At 43.9% G+C, this 15,000-nt stretch overlaps 1 protein-coding gene across 1 annotated transcript in view; it reads right to left on the reverse strand.

Moving 5' to 3' along the window:
- The window catches only part of TUT7 (terminal uridylyl transferase 7), a 110,234-nt gene that overhangs the window by 20,624 nt on the left and 74,610 nt on the right, over nucleotides 1-15,000 (reverse strand). Inside the window, exons 25-26 of the mRNA XM_068237196.1 lie at nucleotides 2,803-2,918; nucleotides 1,630-1,943 (exon numbers count right to left, since the gene is read on the reverse strand). Coding sequence (XP_068093297.1) covers nucleotides 1,630-1,943; nucleotides 2,803-2,918 — 430 coding nt within the window. The remainder of the gene's footprint in view (nucleotides 1-1,629; nucleotides 1,944-2,802; nucleotides 2,919-15,000) is intronic.

Below are 15,000 nucleotides of genomic sequence, written 5' to 3' on the forward strand. Positions count from 1 at the left end.
GTTAGGCGGTCGTTAAGTGGTTAAAGAGAAGATCCACTGGAAAAACAAACAAAAAAACGAATCCACTTACCTGGGGCTTCCTCCAGCCCGTGGCAGGCAGGACGTGCCCTCGACGCTGCTCCGGAGGCTCCCGGTCTTCTCCGGTGGCTCACCAGACCGGCAAGGCTGGCTTCCTGGTCGGACTTCTCTTTGCGCTCCAACGTGCGTCTCACGCTGACGTCATTGGACGTCCTATGCATTGTACTGCGCAGGCGCAGAACTACTGCGCCTGCACAGTACAGCCTGGAGGACGTCCGATGAAGTCAGCGTGAGACGCAGGTTGGAGCGCACAAGAGCCCAACCTGGAAGCCGGCCTGGCCAGGTAAGCCACCGGAGAAGACCGGGAGCCTCCGGAGCGGCGTCAAGGGCACGTTCTGCCTGCCACGGGCTAGAGGAAGCCCCAGGTAAGTGGATTAGTATTTTTTTTTCTCCGTGAACCCTCCCTTTAACCCTAAAATCTACTTACTAATCACAGTTAAAAAGGTTATCCCATATGTCTTGTGTAGTTTTCCCAAGTTTGATTAGAATTTAGAAAATTATGTTGGATTGAGTTTGTCTCAACCTATTTCTTATGTGATGTGAGTTCAAGCTTTATAACACACCAAAATTTATTCTACAACTTGCCCCAATTAAAATGATACAACATAGTGTATCCACGTCCAGTTATGCTACGTACACACTTGAGATAAAAGTCTTTACAAAAGGCAAGATCACAGACCAATTTTACCCAATTCCATATAGTATGAGAGCCATACTCTAGTCTATTCTATTGAGCTGAACTCCCCATCAAATACAAATCTTTGCAAGATGCTGTACAAATGCAAAAGATCCCCATCTGCAAAATGCATTCATAGTCTGTTAAACAAGGTGTGTATGAGCATCTGCAGATATCAGACATTCATCTGCATATCTGACAATCTGCAGATCTGAAGATCCATCCTGGTGGATCTGATCTGCAGATGAATGTCTGTTAAACAAAGTGTGTATGAGGATTTGCAGATATCAGACTATGAATGCATTTTGCAGAAATTGATCTTTTTGCAGGAACAGATCTTTTGCAGACACTGATCTTTTGAATGTGTACAACATCTTTGTGTCCAGCATCTTGCAAATATTTTTATCTGATGGGGAGTTCAGCTCCATAGAATAAACTGTGTAGAGTATGGCTCTCATACTACATAGAAGGGGGTAAAATTGGTCTGTGATCTTGCCTTTTCCAAAGACTTTTATCTCAAATGTGTATGTAGCATTAGGCTGAAGTGGTTAAGCTGCATAGGCCATGGAAACCAAAGTGTCAGCATGGGCATTCCTGACAATTAGGGAATTTAGTGTGCCAGATGTGCACCTGTCAGTCAGCCCATCCTTCTCTAGTCTAGAGAGGGGCAGAGGATGACAAACGAACAGGCTCAGATGTTATGGAGCAGCACGCTTCCTTAAACTGCCACACAAAATGATCTCCAATGATCTGGGTGGCAGTTATTCCATAACTAAATAGGTTTTAGATGCAACAAAGCATACATAAAAAGACATGTCAGGCTCACAAGTCTGTTGTACTATAACAAATATTAGTACAACATAGGTTTTACCCACCTGCTGCCCCTTTAGTCTGTGGGCATTCCTTTTTTATGTGACCTTCCCGCCCACATATAAAGCAGCGCTTTTCCCGCAGCTCTCTATCCTCTTGTCTCCGCCATTTCTCTGAGGAAAATCTCAACATTTTCTCCTTGCTTGCTTCATTGTTACCCCATGCTCCTTGCTGGGGCTTTTTAGGAGTGGATTGCTGCTGCTTTCCCTCTACACAACTTCCTTCCATGCCTCTATTCATTTCCCGGTCATCATTTTTTCTTTGTCTTCGCTCTGGATATCTTTGGTTTGCAGCATTTTCCTGGTTGCGTCTTCTCACTCTAATATGTAAACGTAAAAGCTTTCAGTGCCATCAGTTATGAAAAAAAAAAAAAACCACCACAAGCACAACACATTGTGTGAAAGAACAAAAACAAAAGCCAGACTGCAGTAATGACTAATAATTTCAGACCATGACCAAGCTATTGAAAAACTAAACTGAAACCAGGCGATTGCCGGATGTCATGTTAGTTAAAAAAATGACTCCTGATGTTTAGATTAACATTCTGCATGAGAAGCAGTTACCAATTGACTTCTGGGAGGCTTTATAGCCTGCAGAGGGTGAACAATTAATCTTCCTTTTGATGCAAGGAAAAAAATTCCCCTTTCATAGAGCTGGTAGTCATTGGACCATCCCAACGACATATACAGCTCCCAAGCATCGTAGTAACTATCATAGCGTCTGCTGTGCCTTGTCTGAAACTGGAGAGGGGTCCTTATAAAAAAAGATTACTGCCTCTCTTCAGGAAAGCAGATGACAGTTACTACAAAAAATGATCTCGGCGCTTTCCCTTTATCCACAGTAGTGACATTCAGCAAATGTGACATTCAGCAAAAACGAAAGTGCAAATCCCCTTACGGGTACAGACTCGCCAGATCCAAAGGTCTCAAGTAACCAATTGATGACAATTACTACTGTGCTCCTCGCAGGAGCTGTATACGTTTTTTGTTAAGAGCATCTCATGCAGAATGTCATGTTAATCTAAAAAGCAAAAGGTTTTTGTTTTTTTAATACTATAAACCTTACTCTACCTACCACTTTCACTTATGCATTTTTTTATGTTTATTTGTTTACATTTTGCGATTGTGATCCTTTAAGATGACGGTTCTTCAGTTATGTACATGTAAAAGGTTACTCACTTTCTCCTCATAGGACAGTCTTTCATAAAGTGTCCAATTTTGCCACAAATTCGACAACACCTGTCATTTGGAGCAAGTTCACCTTCAGTCAAAACATCTGGATCAAAGAAATACTCCTATGTAGAAAGGGAAAAGCAAAGTGGAAAGGATGAAGGGAGTTGAAACAATTTTAGCTAGTGAAATAACTTCCAAATTACCATACTCAACTATAGAATCATAAGAAAATGTAGCTCTGTCCAGCCATCGAAAAAGTAAAGTGCTTAAAGGATACCCGAACTGACATGTGACATGATGAGATAGACGTGTGTGTACAGTGCCTAGCACACAAACAACTATGTTGTGTTCCTTTTCTTTCTCTGCCTGAAAGTTAAATATCAGGTATGTACAGTGGAGGAAATTATTTGACCCCTCACTGATTTTGTAAGTTTGTCCAATGACAAAGAAATGAAAAGTCTCAGAACAGTATAATTTCAATGGTAGGTTTATTTTAACAGTGGCAGATAGCACATCAAAAGGAAAATCGAAAAAATAACCTTAAATAAAAGATAGTAACTGATTTGCATTTTATTGAGTGAAATAAGTTTTTGAACCCTTTAACAATAGAAGACTTAATACTTAGTGGGAAAACCCTTGTTTCCAAGCACAGAGGTCAAACGTTTCTTGTAATTGATGACCAAGTTTGCACACATTTCAGGAGGAATGTTGGTCCACTCTTTGCAGATCATCTCTAAATCCCTAAGGTTTCGAGGCGGTCTCTGTGCAACTCTGAGCTTGAGCTCCCTCCATAGGTTTTCTATTGGATTAAGGTCCGGAGACTGACTAGGCCACTCCATGACCTTAATGTGCTTCTTCTTGAGCCACTCCTTTGTTGCCTTTGCTGAATGTTTTGGGTCATTGTCGTGCTGGAACACACATCCACGACCCATTTTCAGTTTCATGGCAGAGGGAAGGAGGTTGTCGTTCAGGATTTCACGATACATGGCTCCGTCCATTTTCCCGTTAATGCGATTAAGTTGTCCTGTGCCCTTAGCAGAAAAACACCCCCAAAGCAAAATGTTTCCACCCCCATGCTTGACGGTGGGGACGGTGTTTTGGGGGTCATAGGCAGAATTTTTCTTCCTCGAAACACAGCGAGTTGAGTTAATGCCAAAGAGCTCTATTTTGGTCTCATCAGACCACAGCACCTTCTCCCAGTCACTCACAGAATCATTCAGGTGTTCATTGGCAAACTTCAGACGGGCCTGCACATGTGCCTTCTTGAGCAGGGGGACCTTGCGAGCCCTGCAGGATTTTAATCTATTGCGGTGTAATGTGTTTCCAATGGTTTTCTTGGTGACTGTGGTCCCTGCTAATTTGAGGTCATTCACTAACTCCTCCCATGTAGTTCTAGGATGCTTTTTCACCTTTCTCAGAACCATTGACACCCCACGAGGTGAGATCTTGCGTGGAGCCCCAGAGCGAGGTCGATTGATGGTCATTTTGTGCTCCTTCCATTTTCGAACAATCGCACCAACAGTTGTCACCTTCTCTCCCAGCTTCTTGCTAATGGTTTTGTAGCCCATTCCAGCCTTGTGCAGGTCTACAATTTTGTCTCTGTCATCCTTGGACAGCTCTTTGGTCTTTCCCATGTTGGAGAGTTTGGAGTCTGCTTGATTGATTGATTCTGTGGACAGGTGTCTTTTATACAGGTGACTAGTTAAGACAGGTGTCCTTAATGACGGTGACTAATTGAGTAGAAGTGTCTAACCACTCTGTGGGAGCCAGAACTCTTAATGGTTGGTAGGGGTTCAAAAACTTATTTCACTCAATGAAATGCAAATCAGTTGCTATCTTTTATTTAAGGTTATTTTTTCGATTTTCCTTTTGATGTGCTATCTGCCACTGTTAAAATAAACCTACCATTAAAATGATACTGTTCTGAGACTTTTCATTTCTTTGTCATTGGACAAACTTACAAAACCAGTGAGGAGGTCAAATAATCATTTCCTCCACTGTAAGTGGCTGACTCAGTCCTGACTCATACAGGAAGTGACTACAGTGTGACCCTCACTGATAAGAAATTCCCCTTTTTACCTCTTTTTTGCCCTCAAAAGCCATTTTCTGCTAGGAAAGTGTTTTATAGTTGGAATTTCTTATCAGTAAAGGTCACACTGTAGTCACATCCTGTATGAGTCAGGACTGAGTCAGCCACTTACATACCTGATATTTAACTCTTTCAGGCAGAGAAAAAAAAAAGGAACACAACAGTCATTTGTGTGCTAGGCACTGTATACACACACGTCTATCTCATGTCACATGTCAGTTCGGGTATCCTTTAACCACTTAACGACCGCCCCCAGCCGATGGGCGGCGGCAAAGACCGGGCCCAAACGACCGCAATACGCCCATCGGCGGGGGCGGCATCAGCGGTGGCTGTGCGGCGATCGCGTCATCAATGACGCGATCGCCGCCGGCAATAGGCTCCGCCCACTGTGCACGGAAACCCGCCGGCCAATTAGCAGCGCCGGCGGGTTTCAAATGCGGCGATCCGGCCAATCAGAGGAGTATAATACACTTTGTTATTGTAACAAAGTGTATTATACTGGCTGCCTCCTCCGCTGATGGTCACTCGTCGTGCGACCATCAGAGAGGACGGCAGCCATTAGCTAAGTAAAAAAAAAAAACACGTTGCATGACACAGACCCCCCGATCGCCCACCCCAGCCCTCAGAACCCCCCCTGACCACCCCAGCACACCAGTATCTGCACCCCACCACCCACCTAAAAACCCATCAATCACTCCCTGTCACTATCTAGGGATGCTATCCCCTAGGTTAGGTCCCTAACTGTCTCCTAGGGTCCCCTGATCACCCCCCCTACCCTCAGATCCCCCCCAGACCCCCCTCCCAGACCACCCCCCTTGTATGCTGTATACAGCTATAGCTATATAGCTGTCTTACCCACTGATCACCTGTCTATCACCCATCTATCACCTGTCTATCACCCCTTGTCACCACCACCCATCAGCGCAGACCCTAAACTGTCCCTTGGGAGCACCTGATCACCCACCCAGACCCTCAGATTGCCCTCAGACCCCCCCCTCCTGATAACCTCCCCAGTGCATTGTTTACATCTATTCTCCCCTGTAATCCCTCACTGATCTCCTATCGTCACCCCCTGTGTCTGCCACCCACCAGATCAGGACCCAGTCTACCCCGTGCGGGCACCTAATCAACCCCCCACACCCTTAGATCGCCATCAGCCCCCCCCCCCCCCCCCCCCAATCACCTTCCCAGTGCATTGTATTTGATTGTGCTGCAATTGTATTTGATTGTGCTGACATTCAATTTCATTGTGCTGACATTCAATTTTATTGTGCTGTAATTGTATTTGATTGTCCCGTGATTTTTTTTGATTGTCCCGTGAATGCCCTGTGATTGCCCTTTGATTGGCCTGTGATCGGCTTTGATTGTCCCGTGATCGGCTTTGATTGTCCCGTGATCGGCTTTGATTGCCCTGTGATTGGCCTGTGATCGGCTTTGATTGTGTCGTGATTGGTTTGATTGCCCTGTGATTGGCCTGTGATTTGCTTTGATTGGCCTGTGATCGGCTTTGATTGTGTCGTGATTGGTTTGATTGCCCTGTGATTGACTTTGATTGTCCCAGGAATTGAGTGCCCTGTGATTGGCCTGCGATTGCCCTGTGATTGCCTTTGATTGTCCTGTGATTGTTTCTGATTGCCTCCGATTCCCCACTCGCCACCACCCCCCTGTCACTATCCAAGTGATCTAAAAACAGTGAAAACTGTCACTTTTTTAGTATCACTAGTGTTAGCAGTTAGGCCAGTTAGCTAGGCCCCTTTGTAAGTGTCAGTTAGTGCTCAGCCCACTGCACCACAGTCACTAATTAGCGTCATCACTGTCGCTAATCAACATTGGTACTATATAGTATCTGTAAGTGATCATTACTGATCGCAGTCAGATCTATTAGGGTCACTAGGATCCACAAAAAAAAAAACGCAGTGTTTGCCCGATCAGGCCTGATCGTTCGCCTGCACTTGCGTTCAGCCCGCCCCACCGCAGTGACAGAATTTTTTTTTCTGATCACTGCAAAAAACACTGTACAATAGCTGTGGCACTGTAAACCTCAGTTTTCATTTATTTTTTTTATCAAAACTCAGTGAGCACAGCTTTCTACCTCTCAAATACTCCCTTTTGCTAGGTAGGTGCTCTTTTTTCTGCGTAGTCTCAGAGGAATACCCCCTAAATTTAGCAGCCCACCATGGCAAGAAAGGGGTATTCCGATGATGAGGTTCTCAGGTACATGGCCCAGTCGGATGAGGACGATTGGGACGCCTCATTCGACGAATCTTCCGGGTCAGAGTTTGAACCTGAATTGAGCAGTGGCTCACTGACCGATAGTGATGACGAGGTTGAGGTCCCGGCTAAAGCCAGGCGTACCACACCCCATGTTGTTGGACCGCAGGTGGCGCAGGATCAGCCTCAAGGGCAGCAGAGTGGTGTTCGTGCTGGTCTGAGATTTCATGGTGGGGCAAGCACCAGCAGCACAACATCTCCTGGACCTAGCACCAGTACTTCCGTAGACCCTGGTGAAGTGGCGAGCACCAGCATGGAAGTTGAAACTGGTTCGGTGGCACGTGCAGTAAGATCCCAGTCGCAGCCACCAAGAAGACGGGCCCGTACTACCCCTAATTTACCAGAGGTGCTGGCAAACCCAAATTGGCAATCCCCTGATTCCGCCGCACCCGTACTTCCCCCTTTCACCGCCCAGTCTGGAGTCCAGGTGGAGACAGATAATCTAGGATCGGCCCTAGACTTTTTCTATCTGTTCTTCACCCAGGATCTCTTGGACTTAATTGTGGCAGAGACCAACCGTAAGGCCACACAATATATAACCGCCAATCCGGAAAAGTACCTTGCCCAGCCTTTTCGGTGGAAACCAGTCCAAGTTTCCGAAATGAAAATTTTTTTGGGCCTTCTCCTTCACACGGGACTAGTAAAGCAGAATGTGTTGCGGTTTTATTGGTCTACGGACCCAGCACATCATGTTCCCCTGTACTCTGCTGCCATGTCCAGGACACGATTTGAGAACATCCTGCGCTTCCTGCACTTCAATGACAACGAAACCTGTCATCGAAGTGACCACCCTGCTTTTGACCGGCTCCACAAAATTCGACCCCTCATAGACCACCTGTCATCCAGATTTGCAGATGCTTATACCCCTGACCAGGACATCTGCGTAGACGAGTCCCTCATACGCTTTACCGGGCGCCTTCGCATCAAACAGTACATCCCAAACAAGTGCGCCCGGTATGGGGTGAAACTGTATAAGCTCTGTGAAAGGGCCACAGGCTATACATCTTATTTTAGGGTCTATGAGGGAAAAGACTCAAAATTGGAGCCGGTCGGATGCCCTGACTACCTGGGGAGCAGTGGAAAGGTTGTGTGGGACTTGGTGTCACCCTTGTTCCAGAAGGGGTACCATCTTTTTGTGGACAATTATTACACAAGTGTGGCCCTCTTTCAGCACTTAAAAATAGAAAAAATCCGATGCTGTGGCAACGTGCGGCCTAGTCGCCGGGGCTTCCCCCAACAGCTCATTACCACCAGACTTCAACGGGGGCAGAGGGCCGCCTTGTGTGCTGACGACCTGCTCGCGGTGAAATGGAAGGACAAGAGGGAGGTTTACTTCCTGTCCACCATTCACGCAGACACGACAGTTGAAATTCAACGGCGAACTAAGGTCATTGAAAAACCCCTTGTCGTCCACGAGTATAATACTAACATGGGAGGGGTGGACTTCAATGACCAGAGGTTAGCGCCCTATTTAGTTGCCCGAAAAACAAGACGCTGGTATAAAAAAGTGTCTTTTTACCTCATTCAATTGGCAATTTACAACAGCTTTGTTCACTACAGTAAGGCTGGGAGAACTGGCTCGTTTATTCAATTTAATAAACAGATCGTGATAGAACTCCTGTATCCAGGAGGTGGCGTGGCCCAACCCCAAGATGCAACTAGCCGGCTGCATGGAAGGCATTACGCCTATCCAATTCCGACTACCCCAGGTCAACGAATCCGAAGAAAACGCTGTCGTGTCTGCAGCAGAGCTGGAATAAGGCGTGACACCACTGTTTATTGTCCCACCTGTCCTGACCAGCCTGGCCTATGCCTAGGGGAGTGTTTTGAGAGGTACCACGAGCAGGTACACTATTAGAGAGTAGGGAACTCCACACACAGCGGTAGGCACACAAGGGTCTCTCAGTGCTATTTCACACTGCTGCGATGCGTTAGGGCAAAATGCCTAGCAAAAGTCACACTTTGCGGTCCCCCCCTACGCCGGAAGTGCTTGACTTAACGCTAGTGCATGCCTACGTTACTGCGTGGCTTCTGTGGCAATATCGATCGGCGCGGAAGTCATGTTAGTCTATGGCGACGCAGTTCATTACTAGGCCGAATGCTACTCTTGTGGTATTGCCTGAAGGTCTGTTTTGGACGATACGGTGCGGCGGGCTCGACCCACCGGATATGTCAATATGCAGTGTGAAACCAAACATCGGGTTTCCAGAGACCCTAATACACAGGGCTGCCAGAAACCTCTCCTTTCACTTGGGACAAATTGCGTAATGTATTTCGCCACAACTCTGTGCAATTTGCACTTCGCACATTGTTCCATGGGGGAGGAGAGGTTTGTCCTCGGGAGGTAAGTTAAAAAAAAAACAAAAAACAGGTAAGCAAAGAAGTTAATGTTTGGTTTGCAATGTTAAGTTTTTTATTAAAAAAAGTTCAAAGGTTATTAATGTTAATGAAGTAATTGCTTTGCTGCTTGCTTGTTTTTTGGGTTTTTTTTTCTCTTTTTCCATCCAATAACCTTCCAGGTGGACCGAGCGAATGACTAACCAGCTGCAGTACTGATGGTGCATCCTGACAGAACGTTGCGCGTCTGTCAGCTTACACACAAGTCGGTGCATGCAGCGCTGCAGGACGAGATTTCTCCTCCGCAGTCAAAAAGATACGTTTGCCGAGGCATATGGGCCGAGGAGTGGTGTTGGGGATTCATATGCTTTGGCAAACACTTTGTATCAAAAAAGAACTCTGGCAATGATTTGTTCATCCACATCGATCGGTGTGAATGGATAAATCAGGTTTGCCAGGGCATACGAGCTGGTGGGTTTGGATTTTTGGGGCGGCAGCTCCTATGTCCTGGCAGACGCCTTCCTCCTCTTTTTTTTTTTTTTTCAAAAATTTTTGGCAGATATTTTTTCATCCACATTGATTGTTTGACGTTCATTTTTCCTTTCAGCCCACAGTGCATTACCCTTATGCCCAATATAAGGAGTATAGCAGAAACTCCTAATACTGGCCATACATGTAATGATTGCAGAGACCCTAAAATGCCAGGACAGACCCCACGAATGATGCCATTTTGGAAAGAGGACACCCCAAAGTATTCCGTGAGGTGCATGGTGAGTTCATAGAATGTTTTATTTTTTGTCACAAGTTAGCAGAAATTGTGGTTTTGTGGTTTTGTTTTTTTTTTTCACAAAATGTCATTTTCCGCTAACTTGTGACAAAAAATAAAATTTTCTATGAACTCACCATGGCCCTCATGGAATACCTTAGCGTGTATTCTTTCCAAAATGGGGTCATTTGTGGGGTTTGTTAACTGTCCTGGCAAGTGGGCGGGGTGCTAAATTTTGAGCACCCCTGTAAAGCCTAAAGGTACTCATTGGACTCTGGGCCCCTTAGCGCAGTTAGGGTGCAAAAAAGTGCCACACATGTGGTATCGCCGTACTCGGGAGAAGTAGTACAATGTGTTTTGGGGTGTATTTTTACACATACCCATGCTGGGTGGGAGAAATATCTCTGTAAATAACAATCTTTTGATTTTTTTACACACAATTGTCCATTTACACAGTTATTTCTCCCACCCAGCATGGGTATGTGTAAAAATACACCCCAAAACACATTGTACTACTTCTCCCGAGTACGGCGATACCACATGTGTGGCACTTTTTTGCACCCTAACTGCGCTAAAGGGCCCAAAGTCCAATGAGTATCTTTAGGATTTCACAGGTCATTTTGCGGAATTTGATTTCCAGACTACTCCTCACGGTTTAGGGCCCCTAAAATGCCAGGGCAGTATAGGAACCCCACAAATGACCCCATTTTAGAAAGAAGACACCCCAAGGTATTCCGTTAGGAGTATGGTAAGTTCATAGAAGATTTTATTTTTTGTCAAAAGTTAGCGGAAAATTGATTTTTATTGTTTTTTTTCACAAAGTGTCATTTTCCACTAACTTGTGACAAAAAATAAAATCTTCTATGAACTCACCATACTCCTAACGGAATACCTTGGGGTGTCTTCTTCCTAAAATGGGGTCATTTGTGGGGTTCCTATACTGCCCTGGCATTTTAGGGGCCCTAAACCGTGAGGAGTAGTCTTGAAACGAAATTTCTCAAAATGACCTGTGAAATCCTAAAGGTACTCATTGAACTTTGGGCCCTTTAGCGCAGTTAGGGTGCAAAAAAGTGCCACACATGTGGTATCGCCGTACTCAGGAGAAGTAGTATAATGTGTTTTGGGGTGTATTTTTACACATACCCATGCTAAGTGGGAGAAAGATCTCTGTAAATGGACAATTGTGTGTAAAAAAAAAATTAACAAATTGTCATTTACAGAGATATTTCTCCCACCCAGCATGGGTATGTGTAAAAATACACCCCAAAACACATTATACTACTTCTCCTGAGTACGGCAATACCACATGTGTGGCACTTTTTTGCAGCCTAACTGCGCTAAGGGGCCCAAAGTCCAATGAGCACCTTTAAGCTTTACAGGGGTGCTTACAATTTAGCACCCCCCAAAATGTCAGGACAGTAAACACACCCCACAAATGACCCCATTTTGGAAAGTAGACCCTTCAAGGTATTCAGAGAGGGGCATGGTGAGTCCGTGGTAGATTATTTTTTTTTGTCGCAAGTTAGAAGAAATGGAAACTTTTTTTTTTTGTTTTGTTTGTCACAAAGTGTCATTTTCCGCTTACTTGTGACAAAAAATAATATCTTCTATGAACTCACTATGCCTCTCAGTGAATACTTTGGGATGTCTTCTTTCCAAAATGGGGTCATTTGGGGGGTATTTATACTATCCTGGAATTCTAGCCCCTCATGAAACATGACAGGGGGTCAGAAAAGTCATAGATGCTTGAAAATGGGAAAATTCACTTTTTGCACCATAGTTTGTAAACGCTATAACTTTTACCCAAACCAATAAATATACACTGAATGGGTTTTTTTTTATCCAAAACATGTTTGTCCACATTTTTCGCGCTGCATGTATACAGAAATTTTACTTTATTTGAAAAATGTCAGCACAGAAAGTTAAAAAAAATTTTTTGCCAAAATTCATGTCTTTTTTGATGAATATAATAAAAAGTAAAAATCGCAGGAGCAATCAAATAGCACCAAAAGAAAGCTTTATTAGTGAGAAGAAAAGGAGCCAAAATTCATTTAGGTGGTAGGTTGTATGAGCGAGCAATAAACCGTGAAAGCTGCAGTGGTCTGAATGGATAAAAAGGCTCTGGTCCTTAAGGGGCGAAAAGACTGTGGTCCTGAAGTGGTTAATCAGCCTTTTTAAATCTTATAATGCGGGCCAGAGGAAACAGGGGGCACCATCTGGGCTCAAAAAGGCCAAGTCGCACAACCTCACAGCAAATTTACGATTTATTATAATTGTTATTTGAGAGAAAGGCTTCCATTTTATAACAGCTACAGGTGTTAACTTGCAGTTCTAATTTCTGCTTGCACAAAAGCTGCATCAGTTTTTAGTCTATGAAAAAGACTGGACTGCCTGCCTTGCCCTCTATGAATGGGTAGATGGTTTGAGGCTGCTTTCCATTTTAGGCTTAGTAACTTTCTACTATATTCCATTCAATATGTAGAGACCTAGAGATGCCATTGTGCTTTTGCTAAATACATTCTAGAGTGACCAAGAAACCATAATTAAAAAAGGATCCATTATGGGCTACCCTGGACAGATCATTCTACTCCTTCCCTCTATTTGAGCTTTACCATCACCCCTCCACTGTGATGGGCAACCTCACTAGATTCTAATGTTCTGAAAGGGAAAAAAGGTAAGAAGCCAACTACACATGGGATTGAGTTAACTACTGAACATTAAAGCTATGGTCATTCTGATTATCACTGCATTCAGTGTCCACAACCCAGAAAGTAAACAGATTCATGCAGGCTTCTGTAGGTGACCTCAAGTAACCAAACTGCTTTGCCATCAAAAATTTAGACAAAGTTTTACAGAACTTAAATGTAACCTTTACTTGGTACCTAATCTCACATTTAATGTGTATCATTGTATATGGTTATGTTTACATCGTTCTGTGAAAAACCTGTTTCTCACAGCATGTTTCTAATCCTAATGTTCCATGACCAAATTCTGCTGCCTCTAGTTCTCTCTCTGCCTATAGGGGAGCTGCCATCTTACCAATGTCAGCACTACCCACAGATAAGGCATAACACAAAGCTTTTTTTCGGTTCTCTGACACCTAGACCTGTGAACTGAAACAATTACCATAAACTGTCAGAGAGAAAAGAGTTTTCTTTTAACTTCTTTGCAAAAAGGGGGAATTAAATCCATACCAGTGTAGTGTAAACAGTCATTCCCTTCTGCTCACTTGATCTGGACTTGTGCATTTTACTTTTTGCTGGCCTATTTGATTTTTTTCCCCCTCCAGAACAAGGCATCTCAATTTTTTAAAAGCATGCTCATTCTCCACCATAAACCAGTCTTAATGCAGCCTTTGTAAAGCCTATTACAGGTAATAAAACGTGGATTTACTTTTTTTTTAATGCATTTCTATTTTACATCTACATAAAAGAATGATTGATTATATTGTGCAGTCCCACTTCTATCCATTACAAGTTAAGCACAAGTCTATCCCTATCCATGCATCTTATAAATAAGGAACTTCGAAATCAGCTCAGTTCATACTATTATACAACATTACTAATGTGCTTTTTGCAAATATAGACACTATTGGTAGAGCATCGCGAGGGGAGAGATCCCCATACTGGTAATGGGGCAGACAAAAGTGAAGGAGTGCAGGTCCCCTACATTTATCAAGTCAACCATTTAACAGTTCTTGGGAGACTGAGTTTACATTCAAAATGATTTTATGCATGCAGAGAAAGCAACTTTTTATTTTTGTAAAATTTTTATTGAAGAGCCATAAAATAAAAATATTGTCTTCTCACTTCAGTTGTCCTTTAAACCACTTGAGGACCGCAGTGTTAAAGTCCAGGCCATTTTATGCCAAATTGGCCACTGCAGCTTTAAAGAGAATCTGTATTGTTAAAATCGCACAAAAGTAAACATACCAGTGCGTTAGGGGACATCTCCTATTACCCTCTGTCACAATTTCGCCGCTCCCCGCCGCATTAAAAGTGGTTAAAAACAGTTTTTAAAAGTTTGTTTATAAACAAACAAAATGGCCACCAAAACAGGAAGTAGGTTGATGTACAGTATGTCCACACATAGAAAATACATCCATACACAATCAGGCTGTATACAGCATTCCTTTTGAATCTCAAGAGATCATTTGTGTGTTTCTTTCCCCCTGCATCTCTCATGCACTGAAGTTTCAGGCTGCTCTTTTCTTCCTGCAAACAGCTTTGCCCTTGTCTGTAATTCCTCACTATGTGAAAGCCCAGCCAGCTCAGAGGACAATTTATCCAGCTTGTAAAAGAGAAGAGAGAAGGTGCTCTAATCTAAATAATACACAGGCAGTGTGCAGAGAGGGGCCAGGAGGGGGAGTTCATACCAGAACCACAACACTGAAGAACTTGGCAGCCTTCCAGACACAGGCTGACAAGTCTGACAAGAGAGAGATGAGTTGATTTATTACAGAGACTGTGAAAGTACAAAGTGCTGCAGTAAGCCAGAACACATTAGAATAGCTTTTGGAACTTGTAGGATGATAAAAAACAGGATGCAATTTTTGTTACGGAGTCTCTTTAAGGCCTAGCTGCAGGGCCACACGATACAGCACACAAGTGATCCCCCCCTTTTCTCCCCACCAACAGAGTTCTCTGTTTGTGGGGTCTGATCGTTTGTTTTAGTTGGTCTTTTTTAGTTAAAAAATTTTTTTTAAACTATTGTATTCCCCCCTCCCTCCCCCCTTCAGCCT

Source organism: Hyperolius riggenbachi, chromosome 1 (genome assembly GCF_040937935.1).
Source record: "Hyperolius riggenbachi isolate aHypRig1 chromosome 1, aHypRig1.pri, whole genome shotgun sequence".
NCBI lineage: Eukaryota > Metazoa > Chordata > Amphibia > Anura > Hyperoliidae > Hyperolius > Hyperolius riggenbachi.